The sequence below is a fragment of the Chiloscyllium punctatum genome, chromosome 31, assembly GCF_047496795.1.
Source record: "Chiloscyllium punctatum isolate Juve2018m chromosome 31, sChiPun1.3, whole genome shotgun sequence".
NCBI lineage: Eukaryota > Metazoa > Chordata > Chondrichthyes > Orectolobiformes > Hemiscylliidae > Chiloscyllium > Chiloscyllium punctatum.
Window position 1 is genome coordinate 73,443,691 of NC_092769.1, and position 15,404 is coordinate 73,459,094.

General features: G+C 52.9%; 1 protein-coding gene across 1 annotated transcript in view; it reads right to left on the reverse strand.

Moving 5' to 3' along the window:
• LOC140457082 (serine/threonine-protein kinase MRCK alpha-like) overlaps window positions 1-15,404 on the reverse strand; it is a 213,167-nt gene that overhangs the window by 91,496 nt on the left and 106,267 nt on the right. Inside the window, exons 13-19 of the mRNA XM_072551052.1 lie at window positions 11,760-12,002; window positions 7,855-7,965; window positions 7,412-7,647; window positions 6,202-6,307; window positions 5,085-5,209; window positions 4,838-4,943; window positions 938-1,086 (exon numbers count right to left, since the gene is read on the reverse strand). Of these exons, the coding sequence (XP_072407153.1) occupies window positions 938-1,086; window positions 4,838-4,943; window positions 5,085-5,209; window positions 6,202-6,307; window positions 7,412-7,647; window positions 7,855-7,965; window positions 11,760-12,002 (1,076 nt within the window). The remainder of the gene's footprint in view (window positions 1-937; window positions 1,087-4,837; window positions 4,944-5,084; window positions 5,210-6,201; window positions 6,308-7,411; window positions 7,648-7,854; window positions 7,966-11,759; window positions 12,003-15,404) is intronic.

Below are 15,404 nucleotides of genomic sequence, written 5' to 3' on the forward strand. Positions count from 1 at the left end.
TAGATACAGAGTAAAGCTCTCTCTACACTGTCCCCCTATCAAACACTCCCCAGGACAGGGACAGCACAGGGTTAGATAGAGAGTAAAGCTCTCTCTACACGGTGTCCCCATCAAATACTCCCCAGGACAGGGGCAGCATGGGGTTAGATACAGAGTAAAGCTCACTCTACACTGTCCCCCCATCAAACACTCCCCAGGACAGGGACAGCACAGGGTTAGATAGAGAGTAAAGCTCTCTCTACACGGTGTCCCCATCAAACACTCCCCAGGACAGGGACAGCACGGGGTTAGATACAGAGTAAAGCTCTCTCTACACTGTCCCCCTATCAAACACTCCCCAGGACAGGGACAGCACAGGGTTAGATAGAGAGTAAAGCTCTCTCTACACTGTCCCCCCATCAAACACTCCCCAGGACAGGGACAGCACGGGGTTAGATACAGAGTAAAGCTCCCTCTACACTGTCCCCCCATCAAACACTCCCCAGGGACAGGGGCAGCACGGGGTTAGATACAGAGTAAAGCTCACTCTACACTGTCCCCCCATCAAACACTCCCCAGGGACAGGGGCAGCACGGGGTTAGATACAGAGTAAAGCTCCCTCTACACTGTCCCCATCAAACACTCCCCAGGACAGGGACAGCACGGGGTTAGATACAGAGTAAATCTCCCTCTACACTGTCCCCCCATCAAACACTCCCCAGGGACAGGGGCAGCACGGGGTTAGATACAGAGTAAAGCTCCCTCTACACTGTCCCCATCAAACACCCCCAGGACAGGGACAGCACAGGGTTAGATACAGAGTAAAGCTACCTCTACACTGTCCCCCATCAAACACTCCCAGGACAGGGACAGCACGAATTAGATATAGCAAGTACTGTGGGAGCTCCTGCCTGGAATGAGAGACTGCTGTATAGAGTGGGTCCTGTTCTGAGCTTACCATTCTGTAGCCAGGTTGGTGAGCTTGGCTTCGTTGAGCTGTTCCTGTAGTGATTGCTTGGCCCGGATTTCAGCATCCAGTGCTGACTGTAACTCCAGTTTGGCTGAGGCTTCCAGTTTCTGTAGGCGCCTGACCTTCCAGTGTGTGTCCTTCACCCAGAGAGACAGGGAGAGAGAGATAGAGAGAGAGGCAGCTAGTGACACAGAGCTTTAGAATTCATTTTTAGTGCCAACCACAAAACATTCCTTTTACCTTACCGACTTAATTATAGTGCACAGCCTCCTTACTTCCTCAATCTCCCCGATTTGTATCATGCCCTTATCTCTCAATCCCCCCAATTCCATCCTCTCCACATCCTCCAATCCCAATGACCCACACTCACTCGACATTGTTCATTCCCACTGACTCTCAATGTTCCTTAATCTCACTGACCCATATTCTCCCCATCTCCCACAGTCTGCATTCCCCATAAATCCCTGTCCCATTTCTCCCATATCCCTCAGTCCCACCCCCCCTCCATATCCCTCAGTCCCACCTCCTCCCACATCCCTCAGTTCCACATCCCGCCCATATCCCTCAGTCCCACCTCCCCTCCATATCCCTCAGTCCCACCCCCCCTCCATATCCCTCACAACCCCACCTCCCTTCCATTTCCCTCAGTACCACCTCCCCTCCATATCCTTCAGGCCCACCTTTCTCCATATCCCTCAGTCCCAATTATCTCCATATCTCTCAGTCCCACCTCCCCTCCATATCCCTCAGTCCCATCTACCTCCATATCCCTCAGTCCCACCTCCCCCTCCAGATCCCTCAGTCCTACGTCCCCTCCACATTCCTCAGTCCTACCTCCCCTCCATATTCCTCAGTCCCACCTCCCCTCCATATCCCTCAGTCCCACCTCCCTCCATATCCCTCAGTCCTACCTCCCCCTCCATATCCCTCAGTCTCATCTCCCCACCATATCCCTCTGTCCCACCTCTGCCCCACATCCCTCAGTCCCACCTCCATCCCATAACCCTCAGTCCTCCCTTCCTTCCATATCCCTCAGTCCCACCTCCCCTCCACATACCTCAGTCCCACCTCCCTCCATATCCCTCAGTCCCACCTCCATCCCATATCCCTCAGTCCCACCTCCCCACAATATTCCTCAGTCCCACCTCCCTCCATATCCCTCAGTCCTACCTCCCCTCCATATCCCTCAGTCCCACCTCCGTCCCATAACCCTCAGTCCCACCTTGCCCCCAATACCCCTCAGTCCTACCTCCATTCCATAACCCTCAGTCCCACCTCTCCTCCATATCCCACAGTCCCACTTCCCCTCCATATCCCTCAGTCCCACCTCCCCCCCTATCCTTCAGTCCCACCTCCGCCCCATATCCCTCAGTCCCACCTCCCCCCATATCCATCAGTCCCACCACCATCCCATATCCCTCAGTCCCACCTACCTCCATATCCCTCAATCCCACCTTCCCCTCCAGATCCCTTAGTCCTACCTCCCCTCCACATTCCTCAGTCCTAACTCCCCTCCAAATCCCTCAGTCCCACCTCCCCCTATATCCCTCAGTGCCACCTCCCCCCATATTCCTCAGTCCCACCTCTGTCCCATATCCCTCAGTCCCACCTCCCTCCATATCCCTCAGTCCCACCTCCCCTCCATATCCCTCAGTCCCACCTCCCCCTCCATATCCCTCAGTCCTACCTCCCTTCCACATTCCACAGTCCTACCTCCCATCCATATTCCTCAGTCACACCTCCCCTCCATATCCCTCAGTCCTACCTTCCTCCATATCCCTCAGTCCCACCTCCTCCCATATCCCTCAGTCCCACCTCACCCCATTTCCCTCAATCCCACCGCCCCCCATATCCCTCAGTCCCACCTCCCTCCCAGATCCCTCAGTCCTACCTCCCCTCCATATTCCTCAGTCCTACCTCCCCTCCATATTCCTCAGTCCCAATCCCCTCCATACCCCTCAGTCCTACTTCCCTCCATATCTCAGTCCCACCTCCCCCATATCCCTCAGTCCCACCTCCCCTCCATTTCCCTCAGTCCCAATTCCCGCCATATCCCTCAGTCCCACCTCGCCCTTCAGATCCCTCAGTCCCACCTCGCCCTTCAGATCCCTCAGTCCCACCTCCCTCTATATTCCTCAGTCCCACCTCCCGTCCATATCCCTCAGTCCCACATTCTCTCCATATCCCTCAGTCCCACCTACCTCTCCATATCCCTCAATCCCACCTCCCTTCATATCCCTCAGTCCCACCTCCCGTCCATAATCCCTCAGCCCCACCTCCCTCCATATCCCTCAGTCCCACCTCCCTCCATATTCCTCAATCACACCTCCTTCCATATCCCTCAGTCCCACTTCCTCTCCATATACCTCAGTCCCACCCACATCCATATCCCTCAGTCCCATCTCCCTCAATAACCCTCAATCACACCTCCCTCCATACCCCTCAGTCCCACCTCCCCTCCATATCTCTCAGTCCCACCTCCATCCGACATCCCTCAGTCCCACCTCTCCCCATTTCCCTCAGTCCCACCTCCCATCCATATCCCTCAGTCTCATCTATATCCATATCCCTCAGTCCCACCTCCCTCCATATCCCTCATCCTCACCTCCCGTCCATATCCCTCAGTCCCATCTCCTTCCATATCTCTCAGTCTCAGCTCTGCCCCATGTCCCTCAGTCCCACCTTCTCTCCATAATCCCTCAGTCCCACCTACATCCATTTCCCTCAATCCCACCTCCCTCCATATCCCTCAGTCCCACCTTCTATCCATATCCCTCACTCCCACCTCCCTCCATATCCCTCAGTCCCACCTCCCTCCATATCCCTCAGTCCTACCTCCCCTCCATAATCCCTCAGCCCCACCTCCTTCCATATCCCTCAGTCCCACCTCCCTCCATATCCCTCAGTCCTACCTCCCCTCCATAATCCCTCAGCCCCACCTCCTTCCATATCCCTCAGTCCCACCTCCCTCCATACCCCTCAGTCCCACCTCCCTCCATATCCCTCAGTCCCACCTCCATCCGACATCCCTCAGACCCACTTCCCCCCATTTCCCTCAGTCCCACCTCCGTCCCATATCCCTCAGTCCCACCTCTCTCCATATCCCTCAGTCCCACCTCCCCCATATCCCTCAGTCCCACCTCCGCCCATGTCCCTCAGTCCCACCCCCCTCCGTATCCCTCAGTCCCACCTCCCTCCGTATCCTTCAGTCCCACCTCCCTCCATATCCCTCAGTCCCACCTCCCCCCTCATATCTCTCAGTCCCACCTCCCCCCATATCCCTCAGTCCCACCTCCCTCCATATCCCTCAGTCCCACCTCCCCCCTCATATCCCTCAGTCCCACCTCCCCCCATATCCCTCAATCCCACCTTCCTCCATATCCCTCAGTCCCACCTCCCTCCATATCCCTCAGTCTCATCTATATCCATATCCCTCAATCCCACCTCCCTCCATAATCCCTCAGTCCCACCTACATCCATATCCCTCAGTCCCCCTGCCATATCATTCAGTCCCACCATTTGCCCTCTCTCCCCCACCCCCATCTGCAAGTCCAACTCCAGCCAGGGAGGGAGGGGTGTGAGGAATGTTTCTGCCTCATTTCCACAGCAGTCAAACAGTGTGGTGCTGGAAAAGCACAGCCAGTCGGGCAGCATCCCAGGAGCAGGACAATCGACGTTTCGGGAATAAGCCCTTCATCAAGAATGACATTCCTGAGGAAGAGCTTTTGCCCGAAGCATCGATTCTTCTGCTCCTCGGATGCTGCCTGACCAGCTGTACTTTTCCAGCTCCACACATTTCGACTCTGATCTGCAGTCCTCACTTACTCGTCATGTTTACAGCAGTAGACCTCCCTCACCCACCCCTCCTAGAGCAGTCTCAGGCCTCACCACAGGCTTGGCGTTACTGCTGATGCTCTTCAGTGAGTCCAGTTCCTCCGTCATCTTGGTGGCCAGCGACTGCAAGTAACCCCGAGCTTCCTTCTCTTCGCTTACCCTGCCAGGAGGGAGACATTACATCAGCTCGGTATTGCCGGTGGGGACCCGAGGCCTGGATACACACAAACGCAACGGAGTGGGCTGTGGGGGCAAGTCCACGCCAGCTTCCCCATCTTGCTGATACTCCCCATCCCCTTACCATTGAATAATCTCGGCGATCTGGGTGTCCCACTGCTTCACGGTCTCCTTCCTGCCTTCCAGTGCCTGGAGCTCCTCCTCCAGCCGCTTGTTTCTGGCCTGTAGCTTGTCCAGCTTCTCCATGAGCTTACGGGGTGGGGTCAGAGGTCAGAGGTCAGTTATTGAGTGGACCAGGGCGCACATCAGTTACCACAGTGTTTTAACCCCGATCTCTTAAGACAGAAGCTGACAATTTTTTAAAAAATATATTATAACACCGAACAGTACAGCGCAGGAATGGGCCCTTCGGCCTGTAATGTTGTGCTGAACGTGACACCACATTCAACTAATCCCTTCTGCTTGCCCTTAGTCCACGTCCCTCCATCCCTTGCATATCCATGTGCTTATCCGAAAGCCCCTTTATCGTCCCCCTATCATACCTACCACCACACTCACCCTGGCAGAGCATTCCGGATTCCTACCACTCTCTGTCGAGAAACAACTTGCCCCTCACATCTCCTTTGAACTTTCCCCCTCTCACCTCAAATCCGTCCCCCCTAGCTGTAGATATTTCAACTCTGGGAGAGAAAGTGTCTGACTGCCAACCCTATCTCATAATTTGACAGACTTATATATAGTCTCCACTCCAGAGAAAACAACTTGAGTTTTCCGAGCCTCCGGAACTAATTCAACAGATTCAGACCCTTTGAGCTGCAGTGGGATTTGAACCTGTGTCCCCAGCGTATTAGTCTGAATTTCTAGTCCAGAGACATTACCATTACAGCATTGTCTCTTTGCTGGGCTGTCCTTCAAAAGGAAATACTTCATACAATCATTAGCTCAACACTGATTGCTGGAGGAAACTCCGTCTGTATCCCTACTGTCCAAAGACTAAAGCCCTCTCCCTGACTCTCAGGCCCTCCGTGATGCTTCAATAAAGCTCCAACCTTCTCAAGTATCTCTGAAAATCCAAACCCTGCTTGCTTTATGGACTGTGCTCTTCAGTTACCGCCCCAAGGTCCCTCAGTGTCAGTCCCAGCTCCGACAGATGTGTGAGGCGATTGCCTTGCTCCGTAAAGGTGTGAGAGGATATATAGGCCGCACCAGGCCTTACCCGCTGTCCAGGCCCTGACACTCACCGGCTCCAGCTCCACGTTCAGCCTCAGGTTCTCTTCCCTCAGCTGGTTCTTCTCCTGCTCGTGGGCCGCCCGCAGTTCCATCACAAGTTCCTCCTGTTCCGACTGCCTATGGGAGGTCCAGGCCATGCACAAATGTTACTGAGGGGACATGTTTCCTCAGCCCCGGCCTGGAGCTCCGGTCACCATGTCCACCGACGCGAAAACCCGCAGGCGTGACCCTCAGCCTTCCCGTATCCACAAGGTGGATCCCCAAAATCCAGCAGACATGACTCTCTCTCCTCTTCCCCCCCCCCTACACTTCACCAATACATACCAACCAACTCCCCCCAACATGACAGGACCCCAACATCCATCACACAATCCCAAATTCAATGGGTTTAACACCTTCATGCCCCACAAAGACCCAGTAGGCACAAGGCCCCTCCGCCAACCCAATGGGTGCTTACTCCCACCAATCCCAACTCCCAATGGGCTCTTGCTCCCACCATTCCCAAATCCCAATGGGCTCTTGACCTCCCCCACACCCCCCCCCCCCCAAACCCAATGTCCAGCAAGAACACAAATCCCATTCCCAAACTCCAGCAGGCACGGCCCACCAGCCACTTAAAATTCAGCGAGTCTGCACCCCCGCAACCTGAAAATCAGCAGGCACTAACCACAATCCCTCAAAATCCAGCATGTACACACCCCTCTCCCCCCTCCCCCTGCAAACAACACCATCCGAAACCCAGCAGGCACACATTCCCCCTTCCAGAACCCCAGCAGGCACACATTCCCCCTTCCAGAACCCCAGCAGGCACTCATTCCCCCTTCCAGAACCCCAGCAGGCACACATTCCCCCTTCCAGAACTCCAGCAGGCACACACTCCCCCTTCCACAACCCCAGCAGGCACTTGTTCCCCTTTCTGGAATTCCAGCAGATACATGTTCCCATTTTCCAGGATCACAGTAGGCACACATTCCCCCTTCCAGAACCCCAGCAGGCACTTGTTCCCCTTTCTGGAATTCCAACAGATACATGTTCCCATTTTCCAGAATCCCAGCAGGCACACACTCCCCCTTTCCAAATTCCAGCAGACACTCATTCCCCCTTCCAGAACCCCAGCAAGCACACGCTCCCCCTTTCCAAATCCCAGCAGGCACACGTTCCTCCTTTCAGAATCCCAGCAGGCACCAGCTCTGCCCAGCAGCAGCCGTACGCTGGCCTCACCGCTCGCTGCGTGCTTTCTCCAGGCGCTCTCTGCTGGCCACCAGCTCCCTCTCCAGCCGCTGCTGCCGGCTCTCCGATTCCTCCAGCTGCTCCCGCGCCACCTTCAGCTCTGCCGCCTGGGCGCTGTGCTGCCGCGCCAGCTCCTCCTCACGGGCCAGCGCCCTCCCTTCCACCTCCGCCAACTCCCGGCTGGGGTCAGGGCCTCGGCTGCTGGGGTCAGCTCCGGTCTGTGGCAGCTGCAGGGAAGAGGGAGAGAGGAGTGGGGTGAGGGGGGAGAGTCCGGTTAGTCTGCTCCCGGAGAGGATGGGGTGATGGGCATGGGGTGGGGGTGAGGGTGGGTCTGCGACTGTATGCCACATTGCTGCCTGCTGTGTGGTAGTCAGGTATCACTGTACAGAAGGGGGGAGGTGGTAGATGGGTGATAGGCCGCCCTGCAGGTTTACCTTCAGCCTCTCCAACTCCTCCTCCAGTTGCCTTCTCCTCTGCTCGCTGCGCTCCCGCAGTTGGCTCTGCTCGGCCACTTCCAGCGCCTGCTCCTCCATCTTCGCCTCCAGCTGCAGGCAGAGGCGATACGAGTCAGACACGGCTGGCAAACCCACCCTTCGCCCAGCTGCCGACCTATTCCCCAGCGTCCTCCCCGCTTCCCGGAGTCACACGGTAGCTCAGTGGTTAGCTCGGCTGCCTCCCGGTGCCAGGGACTCGGGTTCAATTCCACCTTCGGGCGACTGTCTGTGCTGGGTTTGCGCGTTCTCCCTGTGGATTTGCTCCGGTTTCCTCCCACGATTCAAAGATGTGCAGGTTAGGGTGGATTGGCTGTGGTAAATTGTCCCATAGTGCCCAGGGATGTGCAGGTTAGGGTGGATTGGCCGTGCTAAATTGTCCCATAGTGCCCAGGGATGTGCAGGTTAGGGTGGATTGGCTGTGCTAAATTGCCCCATAGTGCACAGGGATGTGTGGGTTAGGGTGAATTGGTCGTGCTAAATTGCCCCATAGTGCACAGGGATGTGCGGGTTAGGGTGGATTGGCTGTGCTAAATTGCCCCATAGTGCACAGGGATGTGTGGGTTAGGGTGGATTGGTCGTGCTAAATTGTCCCATAGTGTCCAGGGATGTGCAGGTTAGGGTGGGTTGGCCCTGCTAAATTGTCCCATAGTGTCCAGGGATGTGCGGGTTAGGGTGGGTTGGCCGTGCTAAATTGCCCCATAGCGCCCAGGGATGTGCGGGTTAGGGTAGATTGGCCGTGCTAAATTGTCCCATAGTGCCCAGGGATATGCAGGTTAGGGTGGTGTCACCATGCTAAATTGTCCCATAGTGCCCAGGGATGTGCAGGTTAGGGTGGATTGGCCGTGCTAAATTGTCCCATAGTGCCCAGGGATGTGCAGGTTAGGGTGGTGTCACCATGCTAAATTGTCCCATAGTGCCCAGGGATGTGCAGGTTAGGGTGGATTGGCCGTGCTAAATTGTCCCATAGTGCCCAGGGATGTGCAGGTTAGGGTGGATTGGCCGTGCTAAATTGTCCCATAGTGCCCAGGGATGTGCAGGTTAGGGTGGATTGGCCGTGCTAAATTGTCCCATAGTGCCCAGGGATGTGCAGGTTAGGGTGGTGTCACCATGCTAAATTGTCCCATAGTGCCCAGGGATGTGCAGGTTAGGTGGATTGGCCATACTAAATTCTCCCATGGCATCCAGGGATGTGCAGGTTAGGGTTGGCTGGCCATGCTAAATTGTCACACAGTGTCCAGGGATGTGCTGGTTAGGTTAGATTGGTCATGCTAAATTGTCCTCTAGTGTCCAGGGATGTACAGGTTAGGGTGGATTGGCCATGCTAAATTGTCCTCTAGTGCCCAGGGATGTGCAGGTTAGGGTGGGTTGGCCGTGCTAAATTGTCCTCTAGTGTCCAGGGATGTGCAGGTTAGGGTGGATTGGCCGTGCTAAATTGACCTCTAGTGTCCAGGGATGTGCAGGTTAGGGTGGATTGGCCGTGCGAAATTGACCTCTAGTGTCCAGGGATGTGCAGGTTAGGGTGGATTGGCCATGTGAAATTGCCCCGTACCATCCAGGGATGTGCAGGCTTGGTGGGTTAGCTGTGGGATATGCATGATTACAGGATAGAGGGAGCAGGTCTGGGTGTGATGGTCTTCAGATGGTCGGTGTGGACTCAATGGGCCGAATGGCCTGCTTCCACACTGTAGGGATGGTGTGAATTGATTTGGTGCGTCAGGAGACTGTTCAGCCCATCGTGCTGCCCATGGGGCCATTATCCAGTCTGGCTCCTTCATCTACCAATCTCTTGTGTTATCACCCACATCCCTGCACACTGTGTGTATGGAACAGGCTACCAGAGCAAGTGATGGAGACTGGTACAATAACAACATTTAAAAGGCATCTGGATGGGAAAACTATTGGAAAAATGTTGTGAAACTTGAAAGGGTTCAGAAAAGTTTTACAAGGATGTTGCCAGGGTTGGAGGATTTGAGCTACAGGGAGAGGCTGAATAGGCTGGGGCTGTTTTCCCTGGAGTGTTGGAGGCTGAGGGGTGACCTTATAGAGGTTTACAAAATCATGAGGGGCGTGGATAGGGTAAATAGACAAAGTCTTTTCCCTGGGGTGGGGGAGTCCAGAACGAGAGGGTATAGGTTTAGGGTGAGAGGGGCAAGATATAAAAGGGACCTAAGGGGCAACTTTTTCACGCAAAGGGTGGTGCGTGTGTGGAATGAGCTGCCAGAGGAAGTGGTGGAGGCTGGTACAATTGCAATATTTAAAAGGTATTTGGATGGGTATATGAATAGGAAGGGTTTGGAGGGATATGGGCCGGGTGCTGGCAGGTGGGACTAGATTGGGTTGGGATATCTGGTCGGCACGGACGGGTTGGACCGAAGGGTCTGTTTCCGTGCTGTACATCTCTATGACTCTATAAATAGGAAGGGTTTGGAGGGATATGGGCCGGGTGCTGGCAGGTGGGACTAGATTGGGTTGGGATATCTGGTCAGCATGGACAGGTTGGGCTGAAGGGTCTGTTTCCGTGCTGTACATCTCTATGACTCTATAAATAGGAAGGGTTTGGAGGGATATGGGGCTAAATGTTGGCAAATGGGACGGGATTAATTGAAGATAGCTGGTCGGCATGGAAACGTTGGACTGAAGGGCCTGTTGCTGTTCTGCATGACCCTAAGTAACCCGTCCAAAGTCTCAACTGAACCTGCCTCCCCACATTTCCAGGCAGTCATTTCAGACTGGAACAAGTTGCTGTGCGACACATGCACATCACCTTGGCTTCGTTTGCTGATCCCTTTAAAATCGGAGGCCGCTGGAATCTCGCAACATTTTCGCAACCAACCAAGCATCTATTTTCTTTTTAACGTGTAGTCACTACTGTCAGGCAAGAAGCCTGCACCTGACCAAGTCCATGTGTAGGGCTGCTACCTCCCAGACACAGGGTGGAACTTTGACCTGTGCTCTCTCCCTTGGATTGGTTACTGCTTGCTCGCGTGACCAGCTCCCACACCAGGCAGCACGGAAATGATCGAGATCCTTTTGTGGCATCGAACAAAGGATAGCCATCGGCCCCCCTGGGATTTTGCGGAGTCTCCCTCTGCCTTTGCTCCTCACTGCGATTATCATCCTGGGAACTTTCTATCCACTGACAAGGTCCTCAGTTTAATATCGGAAAGACGGCAGCACCTATAAAGCAGCGCCCCATCCACACGGAGCCCTACGGACGGCTTTCGGTCAATTCGAAAGCCAGCATCAAACGTAGTGCAGCCTTCCATTGCCCATCAGCTGACTGTCAATGGTCAGAGGACAGGAGCGGTCCTTTCTAGCCTGCTCCACCGTTCAGTAAGAGCCTAAGTCATCTGATGGCTCCTCATCGCTCCCCCTACCCAATAACCTCGCTGTTTCTCACTTGTCAAGAACCCATCTATGTCTGCATTTTATATTCAGAGACTGCTGCCCCTCTACTTTTGAGGAAGAGAGTTCAAAAGACACTCAAAGAAAATAAATTCTCAGTTGTCTTTAACCGTAATTTTTAACAATATCCCTGGTTTGAGGTGGGGGGTGAGCTGCCTTCCTGAACCGCTGCAGTCCACCTGCTGTAGGTTGACCCACAATGCCCTGAGGGAGGCAATTCCAGACGTTTGACCCAGCGACACTGAAGGAATGGCGATAGATTGCCAGGTCAGGATGGTGGGTGGCTCGGGGAGGGAATTGAAGGGTCCCCATGGATCTGCTGCCCTCGTCCTTCCAAATGGGGAGACCCAAGAGGGCCTCTGGAATGCTGATTGGCCTCCACTCCTGACGCTGCACCTGCTTTGATCCCAGGCCCCATGGCGCCCTGGCCACCCACTCACCTCCAGCCTGCACCTGTCTGCCCTGCTCAGCTGTTGCCGCAGACACTCCACCTTCTCCATTACCACCTCCATCTCCTCCTCCCGGTCGCGCAGGTCCCGGGACAACTTCTGCTTCTGCAGGCGGAGCTGGGAGTAACGCTCCTCGCCTTCCTGCACCTCCTCCTCCGCACGCTGGCGCTTGACCTGAGCTTCGCGCAACTCGCGGCTCCGAACACTCAGCTGCTCCCGGGCCTCAGCCAGATCCTACAAAGACAACAAAACTCAATCGGAAACAAACGGCACTGAGAGTCAGTTAGAGATTAATGGGGCTGAGGGTCAGTTAGAGATTAATGGGGCTGAGGGTCAGTTAGAGATTAATGATACTGAGGGTCAATTAGAGATTAATGGGGCTGAGGGTCAGTTAGAGATTAATGGGGCTGAGGGTCAGTTAGAGATTAATGGCGCTGAGGGTCAGTTAGAGATTAATGGGGCTGAGGGTCAGATAGAGATTGATGGCACTGAGGGTCAGTTAGAGATTAATGGGGCTGAGGGTCAGTTAGAGATTAATGGGGCTGAGGGTCAATTAGAGATTAATGGGGCTGAGGGTCAGTTAGAGATTAATGATACTGAGGGTCAGTTAGAGATTAATGGGGCTGAGGGTCAGTTAGAGATTAATGGGGCTGAGGGTCAGTTAGAGATTAATGGGGCTGAGGGTCAGATAGAGATTGATGGCACTGAGGGTCAGTTAGAGATTAATGATACTGAGGGTCAATTAGAGATTAATGGGGCTGAGGGTCAGATAGAGATTGATGGCACTGAGGGTCAGTTAGAAATTAATGGGACTGAGGGTCAGTTAGAGATTAATGGGGCTGAGGGTCAGTTAGAGATTAATGGGGCTGAGGGTCAGTTAGAGATTAATGGGGCTGAGGGTCAGTTAGAGATTAATGGCACTGAGGGTCAGTTAGAGATTAATGGGGCTGAGGGTCAGATAGAGATTGATGGCACTGAGGGTCAGTTAGAAATTAATGGGGCTGAGGGTCAGTTAGAGATTAATGGGGCTGAGGGTCAGTTAGAGATTAATGATACTGAGGGTCAGTTAGAGATTAATGGGGCTGAGGGTCAGTTAGAGATTAATGGGGCTGAGGGTCAGTTAGAGATTAATGGTGCTGAGGGTCAGTTAGAGATTAATGGGGCTGAGGGTCAGTTAGAGATTAATGGGGCTGAGGGTCAGATAGAGATTGATGGCACTGAGGGTCAGTTAGAAATTAATGGGGCTGAGGGTCAGTTAGAGATTAATGGGGCTGAGGGTCAGATAGAGATTAATGGGGCTGAGGGTCAGTTAGAGATTAATGATACTGAGGGTCAGTTAGAGATTAATGGGGCTGAGGGTCAGTTAGAGATTAATGGCGCTGAGGGTCAATTAGAGATTAATGGGGCTGAGGGTCAGTTAGAGATTAATGGGGCTGAGGGTCAGTTAGAGATTAATGATACTGAGGGTCAATTAGAGATTAATGGGGCTGAGGGTCAGTTAGAGATTAATGGGGCTGAGGGTCAGTTAGAGATTAATGGGGCTGAGGGTCAGTTAGAGATTAATGGGGCTGAGGGTCAGTTAGAGATTAATGGCGCTGAGGGTCAGTTAGAGATTAATGGGGCTGAGGGTCAGTTAGAGATTAATGATACTGAGGGTCAATTAGAGATTAATGGGGCTGAGGGTCAGTTAGAGATTAATGGGGCTGAGGGTCAGTTAGAGATTAATGGGGCTGAGGGTCAGTTAGAGATTAATGGCGCTGAGGGTCAGTTAGAGATTAATGGGGCTGAGGGTCAGTTAGAGATTAATGATACTGAGGGTCAATTAGAGATTAATGGGGCTGAGGGTCAGTTAGAGATTAATGGGGCTGAGGGTCAGTTAGAGATTAATGGGGCTGAGGGTCAGTTAGAGATTAATGGGGCTGAGGGTCAGATAGAGATTGATGGCACTGAGGGTCAGTTAGAAATTAATGGGGCTGAGGGTCAGTTAGAGATTAATGGGGCTGAGGGTCAGATAGAGATTAATGGGGCTGAGGGTCAGTTAGAGATTAATGGGGCTGAGGGTCAGTTAGAGATTAATGGGGCTGAGGGTCAGATAGAGATTGATGGGGCTGAGGGTCAGTTAGAGATTAATGGGGCTGAGGGTCAGATAGAGATTGATGGCACTGAGGGTCAGTTAGAGATTAATGATACTGAGGGTCAGTTAGAGATTAATGGGGCTGAGGGTCAGTTAGAGATTAATGGGGCTGAGGGTCAGTTAGAGATTAATGGCACTGAGGGCCAGTTAGAGATTAATGGGGCTGAGGGTCAGTTAGAGATTAATGACACTGAGGGTCAGTTAGAGATTAATGGGGCTGAGGGTCAGTTATAGATTAATGGCGCTGAGGGTCAATTAGAGATTAATGGGGCTGAGGGTCAGTTAGAGATTAATGGGGCTGAGGGTCAGTTAGAGATTAATGATACTGAGGGTCAGTTAGAGATTAATGGGGCTGAGGGTCAGTTACAGATTAATGGCGCTGAGGGTCAATTAGAGATTAATGGGGCTGAGGGTCAGTTAGAGATTAATGGGGCTGAGGGTCAGTTAGAGATTAATGGCACTGAGGGTCAATTAGAGATTAATGGCACTGAGGGTCAGTTAGAGATTAATGGGGCTGAGGGTCAGTTAGAGATTAATGGGGCTGAGGGTCAATTAGAGATTAATGATACTGAGGGTCAGTTAGAGATTAATGGGGCTGAGGGTCAGTTAGAGATTAATGGCGCTGAGGGTCAGTTGGAGATTAATGGCACTGAGGGTCAGTTAGAGATTAATGGGGCTGAGGGTCAGATAGAGATTAATGGCGCTGAGGGTCAGTTAGAGATTAATGGGGCTGAGGGTCAGTTTGAGATTAATGGGGCTGAGGGTCAGTTAGAGATTAATGATACTGAGGGTCAGTTAGAGATTAATGGGGCTGAGGGTCAGTTAGAGATTAATGATACTGAGGGTCAGTTAGAGATTAATGGGGCTGAGGGTCAGTTAGAGATTAATGATACTGAGGGTCAGTCAGAGATTAATGGGGCTGAGGGTCAGTTAGAGATTAATGGGGCTGAGGGTCAGTTAGAGATTAATGGTGCTGAGGGTCAGTTAGGGATTAATGATACTGAGGGTCAGTCAGAGATTAATGGGGCTGAGGGTCAGTTAGAGATTAATGATACTGAGGGTCAGTCAGAGATTAATGGGGCTGAGGGTCAGTTAGAGATTAATGATACTGAGGGTCAGTTAGAGATTAATGGGGCTGAGGGTCAGTTAGAGATTAATGATACTGAGGGTCAGTCAGAGATTAATGGGGCTGAGGGTCAGTTAGAGATTAATGGGGCTGAGGGTCAGTTAGAGATTAATGGTGCTGAGGGTCAGTTAGAGATTAATGGGGCTGAGGGTCAGTTAGAGATTAATGATACTGAGGGTCAATTAGAGATTAATGATACTGAGGGTCAGTTAGAGATTAATGGGACTGAGGGTCAGTTAGAGATTAATGGGGCTGAGGGTCAGTTAGAGATTTATGGTGCTGAAGGTCAGTTAGAGATTAATGGTGCTGAGGGTCAGTTAGAGATTAATGGGGCTGAGGGTCAGTTAGAGATTAATGGGACTGAGGGTCAGATAGA